Consider the following 13,440-nt stretch of genomic DNA (forward strand, 5'->3'; position numbering starts at 1 on the left):
CGAAAGATCATGGACCTTGGAGTCAGCCAGAATTGGGTTCAAATCTGGACTTTGCCACATATGACAAATTATACCCACTCCTCACTTATCAACATGGTTAGGTTCCAAAGGCCAGGTCATTATGTGAAAATCGACGTTATGAGAAAATGGAGGCTGACCACATCAGATCACAAAATGGAGGATGACTGCATCATTTACACAACTGCCAGACCACTGAAAATCATGGCCCCGCCAAGTTGGTAGATAACCTTAACCATCACAGCCAGTGTTACTCTCGCCTCACACCTCAGTGTTCATTACTGCCAGAAGTATGTCATTAGTGCACAAAATAGCCAGAGAGTAGATTTTTTCTATTATCGTAAATGTGAAATTTTGAATATCAAGATAGTCGATAAGTAAGGAGTAGTTGTATTTAAAACCTCTGAGCCTTGGCTTTCTCATTTGTCATGCAGTAACAGTGATGCCCCCTTGGAGGATTGTTGTGAGGACCGAGACCATGAATACAAAGTAGCTGACTCAGTGCTTGGCATATAGAAGACAAAGTATAAGTGGAAACTTGATCACTAAATGCCATAATACCTTTTAAATGTGTAATATATCCCCTCCTCTCTTCCTGCTGTTACCTTTGTTCAGGCCCTTCATTTGCCTGGGTTTTTACTCAGTCCTCCTCCTAGGCCTTTCTGCCTAGAATCTCTGCCCTCTCCAATCCACTTTTCATGCTTCCAGAAGCTTTATCTGATACTTTCCTCCTCATTTTAGAAATCTCTGTTGGTCCTGTGTGTTCTAATGTGAGGAAAAATCGAAAGTGCTTAGTATGGAAAACCAAGTTTTCACAATTGAGCCCTGCCAGTCATATTTCCCCTGTGCTTTCTCCTGGCTCCAAACATGCTGAGATCTTTCCTCCTCTAGGACTTTGTGCATGCTAAGTTTCCCTCTTCTCTGAATGTCCAGGCAGAGTGCAGGGGCCTTCTCTGGTTGGCCACAGCCCTTAGGACAAACCTCCGTGGTAATAGTGATCATATTTTGCCATAATTATTTATTATCTGTCTCTCCTATGGAGCCCAGGTGACACTGTGGTTAAGAACTCAGCTGCTAACCAAAAGCTCGGCGGTTCAAATCCACCAGCTGCTCCTTGGAAACACTATGGGGCAGGTCTACCCTGTCCTATAGGGTTGCTATGGGTCAGAGTTGACTCAAAGGCAATGGGTTTGGCGGGTCTCTCCTACTGTGCTGTGAGTTCCTGAGATCTGGGACAAATCTGCACTTTTTTCCCCACAGCTACCTCCCTTCATGCCCTTTCTTCCACCCTCACCAGTTTCTCACACTGTTTCTGCTACATGTAAGTCCTCAAAAAATGCTTTTCGAATGACTAAAGTAAATGGAAAATTAAAGTTTCAGACATGGCAACACATGACTTGCCATGCCACTGTCACACACTGGCACATTAATAGGTCCTTGGTGTTTCTGTACCCCAGAAACCTGCAACATCTACAGAGAGTGAACAACTCATTCGAGCCGTTGGAATAGATGAAAATGTTCATACCAAAACTCTATTTGGAAGAGATACATTGACTTCCTGGGTATGTACCTGACACCCAACTTTGTAATTCAAATCTCTTTAATATTATGTGAACATGATATGGGTCTAATATAACTTTTAGCTCCTCCAAGATGACCAGGGGCTCCTGAGTAATGTGTCTTACAGATTTTTTCCCCTAGCATCATCCCTGGAAAACTCATTTTCTTACCTTAACTTTACAAAAACTTCTCATTCACTTCTTTAGATCTCATTTTAAAATTAACATTTCATTCCTTTCCTTAATTTAACAAACTCTTGGTCAATATTTTTAATATATTAATTCAGAAGACTTTATCGAAGCCTGTTATAAGTACCTACTTCCAACCACAAGAATTATTGAGAAATTAGAAACCAAACTGAGACCTTTAGACTTGGCTATAAAAACTCAGCAGGAAAGCAGATTTAATATTATTCTACAGAAAATTCTGGAATCATGATAGACTTAAGTCGGCTCAAGATTAGTATCTCTTTCTGTACAGGATTCCTTGACTTTAGGAGTCAAGAATGGTCCTCATTCTATTAATCCCCTGAAATTGTATGCGACAGTTTGTGTGCATGTTCAAACTGCATTTTCTTAGGGGAGGCAGGGTCCATAGTTTCATCAAATATCTCAACCCACAAAATTAAGAAACATTTTATGTTAGAGGTCTGATCCGTTTGAGTAGGCAATGTTGTGTGTGTAGGTGTAGGGACCTGTGGGGAGGGTAGTGGGGGGTAGTAGTGGGGGGTAGCAGCTAGATCACTAAGATAGAGGCATGGCTCAAAGTAGAGGCAAATTGCAAGGGGTGTTTCTTCAGAAAAGTTGCAGGAAATAGGATCCAACCCTAATAGGAAGATCTGGGAGAAACTAACCTGGAGAGTCAGGCAGAAGCTGGTAAAATTGGGGTAGGGAGAGTGGGTGGGCAGAGGAGTTGCTCTGCACAAGCACATTCTCCCAAAGTGGTACCTTTTCAACAAGCTTTAAAATGTTAATATGTTTCTAAGAGTATGAGGCAAAGATGTAAGAAGAAGCAGTATGAATGAAAAGTCATGAGACGTGATAAAGGGAGACAAGGGGTAGAACTCTACTTTTTTTGTTACATATCAATATTTATTTTTTATTATACTTTACATGAAGATTTGCAGAACTAGTTTCTCATTGAATGGTTAGTACACATATTGTTTATGATGTTGGTTAACAACCCCACAACATGTCAACACTCTCTCTTCTTGACCTTGGGTTCCCTTTTACTAGCTTTCCTGTCCCCTCCTGCCTTCTAGTCTTCGCCCCTGGGTTGTTGTGCCCCTTTAGTCTCCTTTTGTTTTATGGGCATGTCTAATCTTTGGCTGAGGAGTGAACCTCGGGAGTGACTTCATTACTGAGCTAAAAGGGTGTCCGGGGGCCATACTTTCGGGGTTTCTCCAATCTCTGTCAGGCCATTAAGTCTGGTCTTTTTTTTGTGAGTTAAAATTCTGTTCTACATTTTTCTCCAGCTCTGTGGGACCCTCTATTGTGATCCCTGTAAGAGTAGTCAGTGGTGGTAACCGGGCACCATCTAGTTGTGCTGGACTCAGTCTGATGGAGGCTGTGGTAGATGTGGTCCATTAGTCATTTGGATTAATCTTTCCCTTGTATCTTTAGTTTTCTTCATTCTTCCTCGCTCCCAAAGAGGTGAAAGTAGTGGAGTATCTTAGATGGTCACTCACAGGCTTTTAAGACTCCAGACACTACTCTCCAAAGTAGAATGTAGAACATTTTCTTTATGTACGATGTTATGCCAATTAAGGTAGATGTTCCCCTAGACCATGCTCCCAGCCCTCAGCCCAGCAATTCAGTCCCTCAGGGAGTTTGGATGTGTCTGTGGAGCTTCCATGATCTTGCCTTGTACAAGTCCTGCTGGCTTCCCCAGCATTGTATACTATCTTACCCTTCACCAAAGTTACCACTTACCTATTGTCCATTTAGTGTTTTTCCATCCCTACCCCTCCCCTCCCTCATAACCATCAAAGATTGTTTCTTTTTGTGTGTAAACCTTTTCATGAATTTTTATAGTAGTAGTCTCATACAATATTTGTCCTTTTGTGATTGACTTATTTCACTCAGCATAATACCCTCCAAATTCATCCATGTTGTGAGATGCCTCACAAATTCATCATTGTTCTTTATTGTTGCATAGTACTCCATTGTGTGTACGTACCATGGTTTGTTTATCCATTCTTCTGTTGATGAGCATCTAGGTTGTTTCTGTCTTTTTGCTATTGTGAACAATGCTGCAGTGAACATGGGTGTGCGTATGTCTATTTGCGTGATGACTCTTATTTCTGTAGGGTATATTCCTAGGAGAGGGATTGCTGGATCATATGGTATTTCTATTTCTAGCTAAGGAAGCGCCATATCATTTTCCAAAATGGTTGTACAGTTTTGCATTTCCACCACCAGTGCATAAGAGTTCCAGTCTCCCCGCAGTCTCTCCAACATTTGTCATTTTGTTTTTTTGATTCGTGCCATTAATGTTGCTGTGAGATTGTATCATGGATTGAATTATGTCCCCCCCTGGCCCCCAAAATGTGTGTATCAGTTTGGCTGGGCCATGATTCCCAGTATTGTGTGATTTTCCTATATGTTGTAAATCCTGCCCCTATGATGTTAATGAGGGAGGATGGGCGGCAGTTGTGTTAGCGAAGCAGGACTCAGTCTATAAGACTGGATTGTATCTTGAGGCAATCTCTTGAGATATAAAAGAAAGAAGCAAGCAGAGAGACAGGCGGACCTCATATCACCAAGAAAGCAGTTTCGGGAGCAGAGCATATCTTTTGGACCCAGGGTCCCTGCACAGAATGACTCCTAGTCTGGCAGAAGATTGATGAGAAGGCCGACCGAGAGAAAGCATTCTCCTGGAGATGACGCCCTGAATTTGGACTTCTAGCCTACTTTACTGTGGGAAAATAAACTTTTCTTTGTTAAAGCCATCCCTTTGTGGTATTTCTGTTACAGCAGCACTAGATGACTAAGACAGATGGGCTCTCATTGTGGTTCTGATTTGCATTTCTCTTTTAATGCCTAGTGATCACGAGCCTTTCCTCATGTGTCTGTTAGCTGCTTGAATGACGTCTTTGATGAAGTGTCTATTCATTACCTTCGCCCATTTTTAATTGGATTATTTGTCTTTTTGTTGTTGAGGTGTTGGATTTTCCTGTAAATTTTAGAGATTAGACCTCTGTTGGATTTGCCATAGCCAAAATTTTTTCCTATTTGAAGGTTCTCTTTTTATTCTTTTGGTGAAGTCTTTTGATGAGCGTGTTTAATTTTTAGAAGATCCCATTTATCTAGCTCATCTTCTGGAGTTTGTGCATTGTTAGTTATGGTTTGTATCCTGTTAATTCCATGTATTAGGGCCTCTAGCGTTGATTCTATTTTTTCTTCTATGATCTTTATACTTCTTGGTTTTATATTTAGGTCTTTGATCCATTTTGAATTAGTTTTTGTGTATGGTGTGAGGTATGGGTCCTGTTACTTTCTTTTTTTTTTGCAGATAGTCATCCAGTTTTGCCAGCACCGTTTGTTAAAAAGACTGTCTTTTCCCCATTTGTGGACCTTGGGCCCATGTCGAAGATCAGGTGACTATAGGTGGATGGATTTACATCTGGGTTCTCAGTTCTGTTCCATTGGTCAATGTGTCTGTCATTGTACCAGTACCAGGCTGTTTTGACTAGTGTAGCTGTATAGTAGGTTCTGAGCTCAGGTGGTGCAAGTACGCCTACATTCTTCTTCTTGTTCAGTAGTGCTTTACTTACCCGGGGTCTCTTCCCTTTCCATTTAAAGGTAATGATTAATTTTTCCATCTCTTTAAAGAATGTTGTTGGTATTTTTATTGGGATTGCATTGTATTTGTAAATTGCTTTGGGTAGAATTGTCATTTTCACAATGTTCAATCCATTTATCCATGAGCATGGTATGTTTTCCCATTTACGTAGATCTTTTTTGGTTTCTTGCAGTAGTGTTTTGTAATTTTATTTGTATACGTCTTTTTACATCCCTGGTTAGATTTAGTCCTAAGTATTTTAGTTTTTTAAGGGGCTATTATAAATGGTATTTTCTTCCTGATTTCTGTTTCATTGTCTTCTTTATTGGTGTATAGGAATCCAACTGATTTTTTTTTATAATAATTTTTATTGAGCTTTTAGTGAACGTTTACAAATCAAGTCAGTCTGTCACATATAAGCTTATATACACCTTACTCCATACTCCCACTTACTCTCCCCCTAATGAGTCAGCCCTTCCAGTCTCTCCTTTCGTGACAATTTTGCCAGTTTCTAACCCTCTCTACCCTCCTATCTCCCCTCCAGACAGGAGATGCCAACACAGTCTCAAGTGTCCACCTGACACAAGTAGCTCATTCTTCATCAGCATCTCTCTCCTACCCATTGTCCAGTCCCTTCCATGTCTGACGAGTTGTCTTTGGGAATGGTTCCTGTCCTGGGCCAACAGAAGGTTTGGGGACCATGACTGCCAGGATTCTTCTAGCCTCAGTCAGACCATTTAGTCTGGTCTTTTTATGAGAATTTGGGGTCTGCATCCCACTGATCTCCTGTTCTCTGTTGTGCTCCCTGTCAGGGCAGTCATCTGTTGTGGCCGGGCACCATCTAGTTATTCTGGTCTCAGGATGATGTAAGTCTCTGGTTCATGCGGCCCTTTCTGTCTCTTGGGCTCATAGTTATCGTGTGACCTTGATGTTCTTCATTCTCCTTTGATCCAGGTGGGTTGAGACCAATTGATGCATCTTAGATGGCCGCTTGTTAGCATTTAAGACCGCAGATGCCACATTTCAAAGTGGGATGCAGAATGTTTTCATAATAGAATTATTTTGCCAATTGACTTAGAAGTCCCCTTAAGCCATAGTCCCTAAACTGCGCCCCCCTTGCTCCACTGACCTTTGAAGCATTCAGTTTATCCCGGAAACTTCTTTGCTTTTGGTCCAGTCCAGTTGAGCTGACCTTCCGTGTATTGAGTATTGTCCTTCCCTTCACCTAAAGTAGTTCTTATCTACTAACTAATCAGTAAATAACCCTCTCCCACCCGCCTCCCTCCCCCCGCCTCGTAACCACAAAAGTATGTGTTCTTCTCAGTTTATACTATTTCTCAAGATCTTATAATAGTGGTCTTATACAATATTTGTCCTTTTGCCTCTGACTAATTTCACTCAGCATAATGCCTTCCAGGTTCCTCCATGTCATGAAATGTTTCACCGATTTATCACTGTTCTTTATCGATGCGTAGTATTCCATTGTGTGAATATACCACAATTTATTTACCCATTCATCCGTTGATGGACACCTTGGTTGCTTCCAGCTTTTTGCTATTGTAAACAGAGCTGCAGTAAACATGGGTGTGCATATATCTGTTTGTGTAAAGGCTCTTATTTCTCTAGGGTATATTCCGAGGAGTGGGATTTCTGGGTTGTATGGTAGTTCTATTTCTAACTGTTTAAGATAACACCAGATAGATTTCCAAAGTTGTTGTACCATTTTACATTCCCACCAGCAGTGTATAAGAGTTCCAATCTCTCCGCAGCCTCTCCAACATTTATTATTTTGTGTTTTTTGGATTAACGCCAGCCTTGTTGGAGTGAGATGGAATCTCATCGTAGTTTTAATTTGCGTTTCTCTAATGGCTAATGATCGAGAGCATTTTCTCATGTATCTGTTGGCTGCCTGAATATCTCCTTTAGTGAAGTGCGCGTTCATATCCTTTGCCCACTTCTTGATTGGGTTGTTTGTCTTTTTGTGGTTGAGTTTTAACAGAATCATATAGATTTTAGAGATCAGGCGCTGGTCGGAGATGTCATAGCTGAAAATTCTTTCCCAATCTGTGGGTGGTCTTTTTACTCATTTGGTGAAGTCTTTAAATGAGCATAGGTGTTTGATTTTTCGGAGCTCCCAGTTATCTGGTTTCTCTTCATCATTTTTGGTAATGTTTTGTATTCTTCTGTTTATGCCTTGTATTAGGGCTCCTCAGGTTGTCCCTATTTTTTCTTCCATGATCTTTATCGTTTTAGTCTTTATGTTTAGGTCTTTGATCCACTTGGAGTTAGTTTTTGTGCATGGTGTGAGGTATGGGTCCTGTTTCATTTTTTTGCAAATGGATATCCAGTTGTGCCAGCACCATTTGTTAAAAAGACCATCTTTTCCCCAATTAACTAACACTGGGCCTTTGTCAAATATCAGCTGCTCATGCGTGGATGGATTTATATCTGGGTTCTCAATTCTGTTCCATTGGTCTGTGTGCCTGTTGTTGTACCAGTACCAGGCTGTTTTGACTAATGTGGCTGTATAACAGGTTCTGAAATCAGGTAGAGTGAGGCCTCCCACTTTCTTCTTCTTTTTCAGTAATGCTTTACTTATCCGAGGCTTCTTTCCCTTCCATATGAAGTTGGTGATTTGTTTCTCAAACACATTAAAAAATGTCATTGGAATTTGGATCAAAAGTGCAATCCAACTGATTTTTGTATGTTTATCTTATATCCTGCTCCTCTGCTGAATCTTTCTATTAGTTCCGGTAGCTTTCTCATGGAGTCTTTTGGGTTTTCTATGTATATTATCATATCATCCACAAATAGGGACAGTTTAACTTCTTCATTACCAATTTGGATGCCCTTTATTTCTGTTTCTTGCCTTATTGCTCTAGCTAGGACTTCCAACACCATTTAAACAGGAGTCGTGATAAAGGGCATCCTTGTCTTGTTCTTGTTTTCAAGGGGAATGTTTTCAGCCTCTCTCCATTAAGAATGATATTGGCTGTTGGTTTTGCATAGATGTCCTTTATTATGTTGAGAAATTTTCCTTCTATACCTATTTTATTGAGAGTTTTTATCAAGAACGGGTGTTGGACTTTGTCAAATGCCTTTTCTGCATCGATTGAGATGATCATGTGATTCTTTTTGTTCCTTTTACTTATGTGGTGGATTACATTGATTGATTTTCTAATGTTGAACCATTCTTGCATACCTGATTGAATCCTACTTGGTCATGGTGTATTATTGTTTTGAAATGATGCTGAATTCTATTGGCTAGAATTTTGTTGAGAATTTTTGCATCTATATTCATGAGAGATATTGGTCTATAGTTTACTTTTTTTTTGGTGTCTTTGCCCGGTTTTACTATCAGGTTTATGCTGGCTTCATAGAATGAATTTGGAAGTATCGCTTCCTTTTCTATCTTCTGAAATAATTTGAATAGTACTAGTGTAAGCTCTTCTCTGAATGTTTGGTAGAGTTCTGCAGTGAAGCCATCTGGGCCAGAGCTTTTTTTTTGTTGGGAGTTTTTAAATAACCTCTTCAATCTCTTCTCTTGTTATGGGTCTATTCAGATTTTCAACATCGTTTTGTGTTAGTTTGGGTAAGTAGTGTGTTTCTAGAAATTTGTCCATTTCCTCTAGGTTTTCTAATTTGTTGGAGCATAGTTTTTCATAATAGTCTGTTATGATCCTTTTTATTTCAATTGGGTCTGCTGTAATGTCCCTCATTTCATTTCTTATTTGGGTTATTTGCATTCTCTTGTGTTTTTCTTTTGTCAGTTTGGCCAGTGGTTTGTTGATATTGTTGATTCTTTCAAAAACCCAACTTTTGGTTTTGTTGATTCTTTCTGTCGTTTTTCTGTTCTCTATTTCATTTATTTCTGCTCTGATCTTTATTATTTCCTTTCTTCTGGTGACCATGGGCTTCTTTTGCTCTTTTCTTTCTATTTGTTCGAGCTGTGTCACTAATGTTTTGATATTTTCCTTTTCTTCTTTTTTGTGGTGTCCATCTACTGCTATAAATTGACCTCTGAGCACTGCCTTTGCTGTGTCCCAAAGGTTTGGGTATGATGTATTTTCATTCTCATTTAATTCTCGGAATTTTTTGATTCCATCTCTGATTTCTTCTATTACCCAGTGGTTTGTAAGCAGGGTGTTATTCAGTTTCCATGTAATTGATTTTTTTTTTCCTTACTCTTCCTGTTGTTAATTTCTGCTTTCATGGCATTTTGTTCAGAGAAGATACTTTGTATTATCTCAGTGTTTTGTATTTTGTTGAGAGTTGCTCTGTGGCCTAAGATGTGGTATATTCTGGAGAACGTTCCATGTGCATTGGAAAAGAATGTGTACTTTGCAGCTGTTGGGTGTAGTGCTCTATACATGTCTATGAGGTTGAGTTGCCTGATTGTGCACTTTAGCTCTACTGTATCTTTGTTCAGTTTCTTTCGAGGTGTTCTGTCCTTTACTGAGAGTGGTATGTTGAAGACTACTATTATTGTGGAACTGTCAGTTTCTTTTTCACTGCTATTAAAGTTTGTTTTGTGTATTTTGGAGCCATGTCATTGGGTGCATAGATACCTATTATGGTTATGGCTTCATAATTAATCATTCCTTTAGTCATTATCTAGTGCCCTTCTATGTCTTTTATGGTGGATTTGTTTTAAAGTCTATTTTATCTGAGATTAGTATTGCCCCTCCTGCTCTTTTTTGGTAGGTGTTCGCTTCGTATATTTTTCCATCCTTTGAGTTTTAATAAGCTTACATCTTTGTTTCTAAGGTATGTCTCTTGTAGACAGCATACTGATGGATCCTGTTTTTTTGTCCATTCTGTCACTTTCTGTCTCTTTATGGGTGCATTTAGGGCATTTACATTCAGTGTATTATTGATAAGTGAGTTTATTGCTGTCATTTTGTAGTTTTTTTTTTTTTTTTTCTGTGGTGCTGATATTTCCTTTTTTCCTCTTACTCTCCTGTGCTGGATTCCATTTGTTTTTACTGAGACTTTATGTTTTTCTTCTTTATTTCGATGAGTAGGTTTGTTAACTTTCCTTGTGGTTACCTTGAAATTTGCCTGTATCTTCCTAGGTTTGAACTAATGTATTATTACTTGGTATCGTCTTGCCTTCCTCTCCATTAGGAAGTTCTATACCTACACTGTTTAAAAAAAAAAAACAAAAAAAACTATTCCCTCTTTTATTGTTCTGCCGATGTTGTCATTTATAGATTAACCTCTCTGGTTCCGTGTTGTGAATCTTTTGGTTTTGAATGGTCCTTGAGAGTTCATTTCCTAGGTTGGTATCTGGCTGGTGCAATTTTGTGTCCTAGATTCAGGCTGTGGTCTGATGTTGTTTGTTCTCAAACCAGAGGACTTCTTTTAATAATTCTTGTAAGTTTGGTTTTTACATATTCCCTTAATTTCTGTTTATCTGGAAATGTCCTAATTTCACCATCGTATTTGAATGAGAGTTTTGCAGTATATATTATTCTTGGTTGGCAATTTTTTTTCTTTCAAGATTTTATATATGTCATCCTATTGTCTTCTTGCCTGCATGATTTCACTGAGTTATCAGAGCTTAGTCTTATTGTTTCCCTTCTGTAGGTGACTTTTTGGTTTTCTCGAGGTGCTTTCAGGATTCTTTCTTTGTCTTTGGCTTTAGCAAGTATAATTATGGTATATCTTGGTGATTTTCTTTTGGGGTCTATCCTATATGGGGTTCATTGAGCTTCTTGGATGGTCAGCTTTTCATCTTTCATGATATTAAGGAAGTTTTCTGTCAGCAATTCTTCAATGATCCTCTCTGTGTTTTCCGCTTTCTCCCCCGTTCTGGCACTCTGATCACTCACAAGTTTTTGCTTTTGATTGTATCCCACATCATTCTCAGGGTTTCTTCATTTTTCTTCATTCTGTTTTCTGATTTTTCCTCAAACAAAGTGGTATCCAAGTATTTGCTTCAGTTTCACTGATCTTATCTTCCATTTTTTTCAAGCTTGCTCCTCAGACCTTCAATGACACTGTCCATTTCTGAAATCGTGTTGTATATCTTTTGGGTTTCTAATTGTTTTTTTTGTATGATGTCTAGCTGTGAATTTATTTTGACATTTTGTTCCTGTATTATTTTCCTGAATTCTTCTGTTGTTTTGTTTGTATTTCCATGAATTTGTTAATTTTTTCATCATTTTTGTCTGGCTTTTGCATAAACACTTGTATAGCTCTGAATATTAGAGATTTGAATTCCCCATCAGGTAGTTCCAGTGCCTTTTTTTCTCCTGGAGATTCATCTGGTGTTTTATTTTGGATGTCTACTGGAACCATCCTGTCCTGTTTTTTATGTTTTGATACTGTCTGCTGTCTTTAGGTCATTCAGTAGTTATTTTCTTCACTTACTGGTTGTAGCTTTGTTTGTTTTGTCCTGCTTTTTTGTTTTATTTGGTTATGTCTGAGCATGTGGGCCTGTACTTTGCTGTTTTCTCATCTGTGAGCACGATACTTTTCACCTCTTTGTCCAATGGGCAGGGCAAGTCGCTCAGCTGTGGTGCTGAGCCAGCAGAGCTAGCTGAAGGAGAGGGCCTGGGATGGGTTGTTTGTGACACATACTGGGGCCAACAGGGCCGGCCAGGGGTCAGTGCAGGGCAGGTTCCAGTAGGTTCCAGTAGGCTGTTCCTGTGCTGCTTGGGCTTGCAATTTTTAGCACATGGTGCAGATAGGCGTGGGGGCAGGGGGAAGGTTGTGATGTGTAGAGCTAAGTTGGGTATGGAAAAGGAGAGAGAGAGGAGAGAGAAGCAGGAGCCAAAAAAAAAAAAAAAAGTGCTGAGGGAGCCTGCCATTGGAGTGGAGAGGTGAGAAACCAAGAAATGAAGAAAAACGAAATGGAAAAAAAGAGAAAAGAAAATAGAGTTAAAAAAGAGGAAGAAATGCCCCCCAGGGATTCCACCAGTGACCAGGGAAGTAGCTCCCAGGCCTTGGGGCACAGTCCGTCTAGAAGAGGCACTATGGCACGCAGCGCCGGGTGTTCAGAAGACAGAAAAAGAAGGAAAGTAGAGAGAGATGAGAACCTGAGAAATGAAGAAAAACAGAAGGGAAAAAGAGAAAAGGAAAGAAAGAAAAAAGAAATGCCCCCAGGGATCCCACCAACGTGGCTGTGCAGGCCAGGGGAGTGGCTCCTAGTCTTTTCTCCGGAAAAGAAGGTAAGCAGAGAGAGGCAGTTCCCCAGCCCAGTGGCACTTCACAGCCTATCAAGAAGAAGCAAAGATGGCGCACAGAGCCAGGTGTTCCAGAGAAAGGAGGGGGAAGAGGTGAGAGGCAGGGAAGAAACCAAAAGAAGCAACAGCAGCAACAAAGAAATGGCACTGAAGGGGTTGGCCAGTGTAGGCAGGGTGAACCCAAGCAGCATGGAGCCGGCGCCTCCCAGCCAAACGACCTTGACCCACTGGGAAGTGGCAGAGGCCGAGCAGGGGGAACAAGGGTGGGGGGTGGGAAAGTGTGTATCACTGGTTACCGGGTGCTCTGTCTTGCTGGGAGCTCCCAGTCAAGCTGTTTTCCTGTACTCCCTGTTTGCTGATCTCCGACAGAAGTCCAGGATGGCAAATCCATGCTGCGTTACCTAATAGGGGACCTCCACTCACATCTCTCCTCAGTCTCTGTTCTATGTCAGTTTCTTATTTCATTCGGTTCTTGGTTGAGTTCTTTTTGTCTTCGCTTGATGCTTAGGGTTCCAGGATTGACGTTTGTCTCTGTTTCACTCAGTTTTCAGGTCTTTGCTATGGAGGGACACTGTGGAGTTTCTGTCTCTAGTGCCATGTTGGCTCCACCCATAATATTCATTTTAAAAGTATGCTTGTAATTTCTGTCCTCTGAATTTCTGTCACCTTCCTCTTATTTATTTATTTATTTATTTATTTATTTCCTTTTCAGGAATATATCTAGTATCAAAATAAATGAAAGAAGTTTTTCACTATATAGCCGAATTTACACCTTTAACTGTTATTTATGAAGTTCTCTAAGGAATGTAGATTAAAAATCTTATTGGATTTTGCAATGTTATATTCTTAGTGAAGTCAGTTATTAATAAGATATAATTTACTTAATCTT

The 13,440-nt window shown here is 39.9% G+C and overlaps 1 protein-coding gene across 5 annotated transcripts in view; it reads left to right on the forward strand.

Annotated features, from left to right (window-relative positions):
- The window catches only part of AXDND1 (axonemal dynein light chain domain containing 1), a 168,059-nt gene that overhangs the window by 148,702 nt on the left and 5,917 nt on the right, over positions 1-13,440 (forward strand). For 4 of the 5 annotated variants that reach the window (XM_049868411.1, XM_049868414.1, XM_049868410.1 and 1 more), the window contains one exon: positions 1,476-1,580. In XM_049868411.1, coding sequence (XP_049724368.1) covers positions 1,476-1,580 — 105 coding nt within the window. Of the gene's footprint in view, positions 1-452; positions 709-1,475; positions 1,581-13,440 lie in introns of those variants that run through there. The other variant, XM_049868413.1, reaches the window with a different exon arrangement.

This window comes from Elephas maximus, chromosome 24 (genome assembly GCF_024166365.1).
Source record: "Elephas maximus indicus isolate mEleMax1 chromosome 24, mEleMax1 primary haplotype, whole genome shotgun sequence".
Classification (NCBI taxonomy): domain Eukaryota; kingdom Metazoa; phylum Chordata; class Mammalia; order Proboscidea; family Elephantidae; genus Elephas; species Elephas maximus.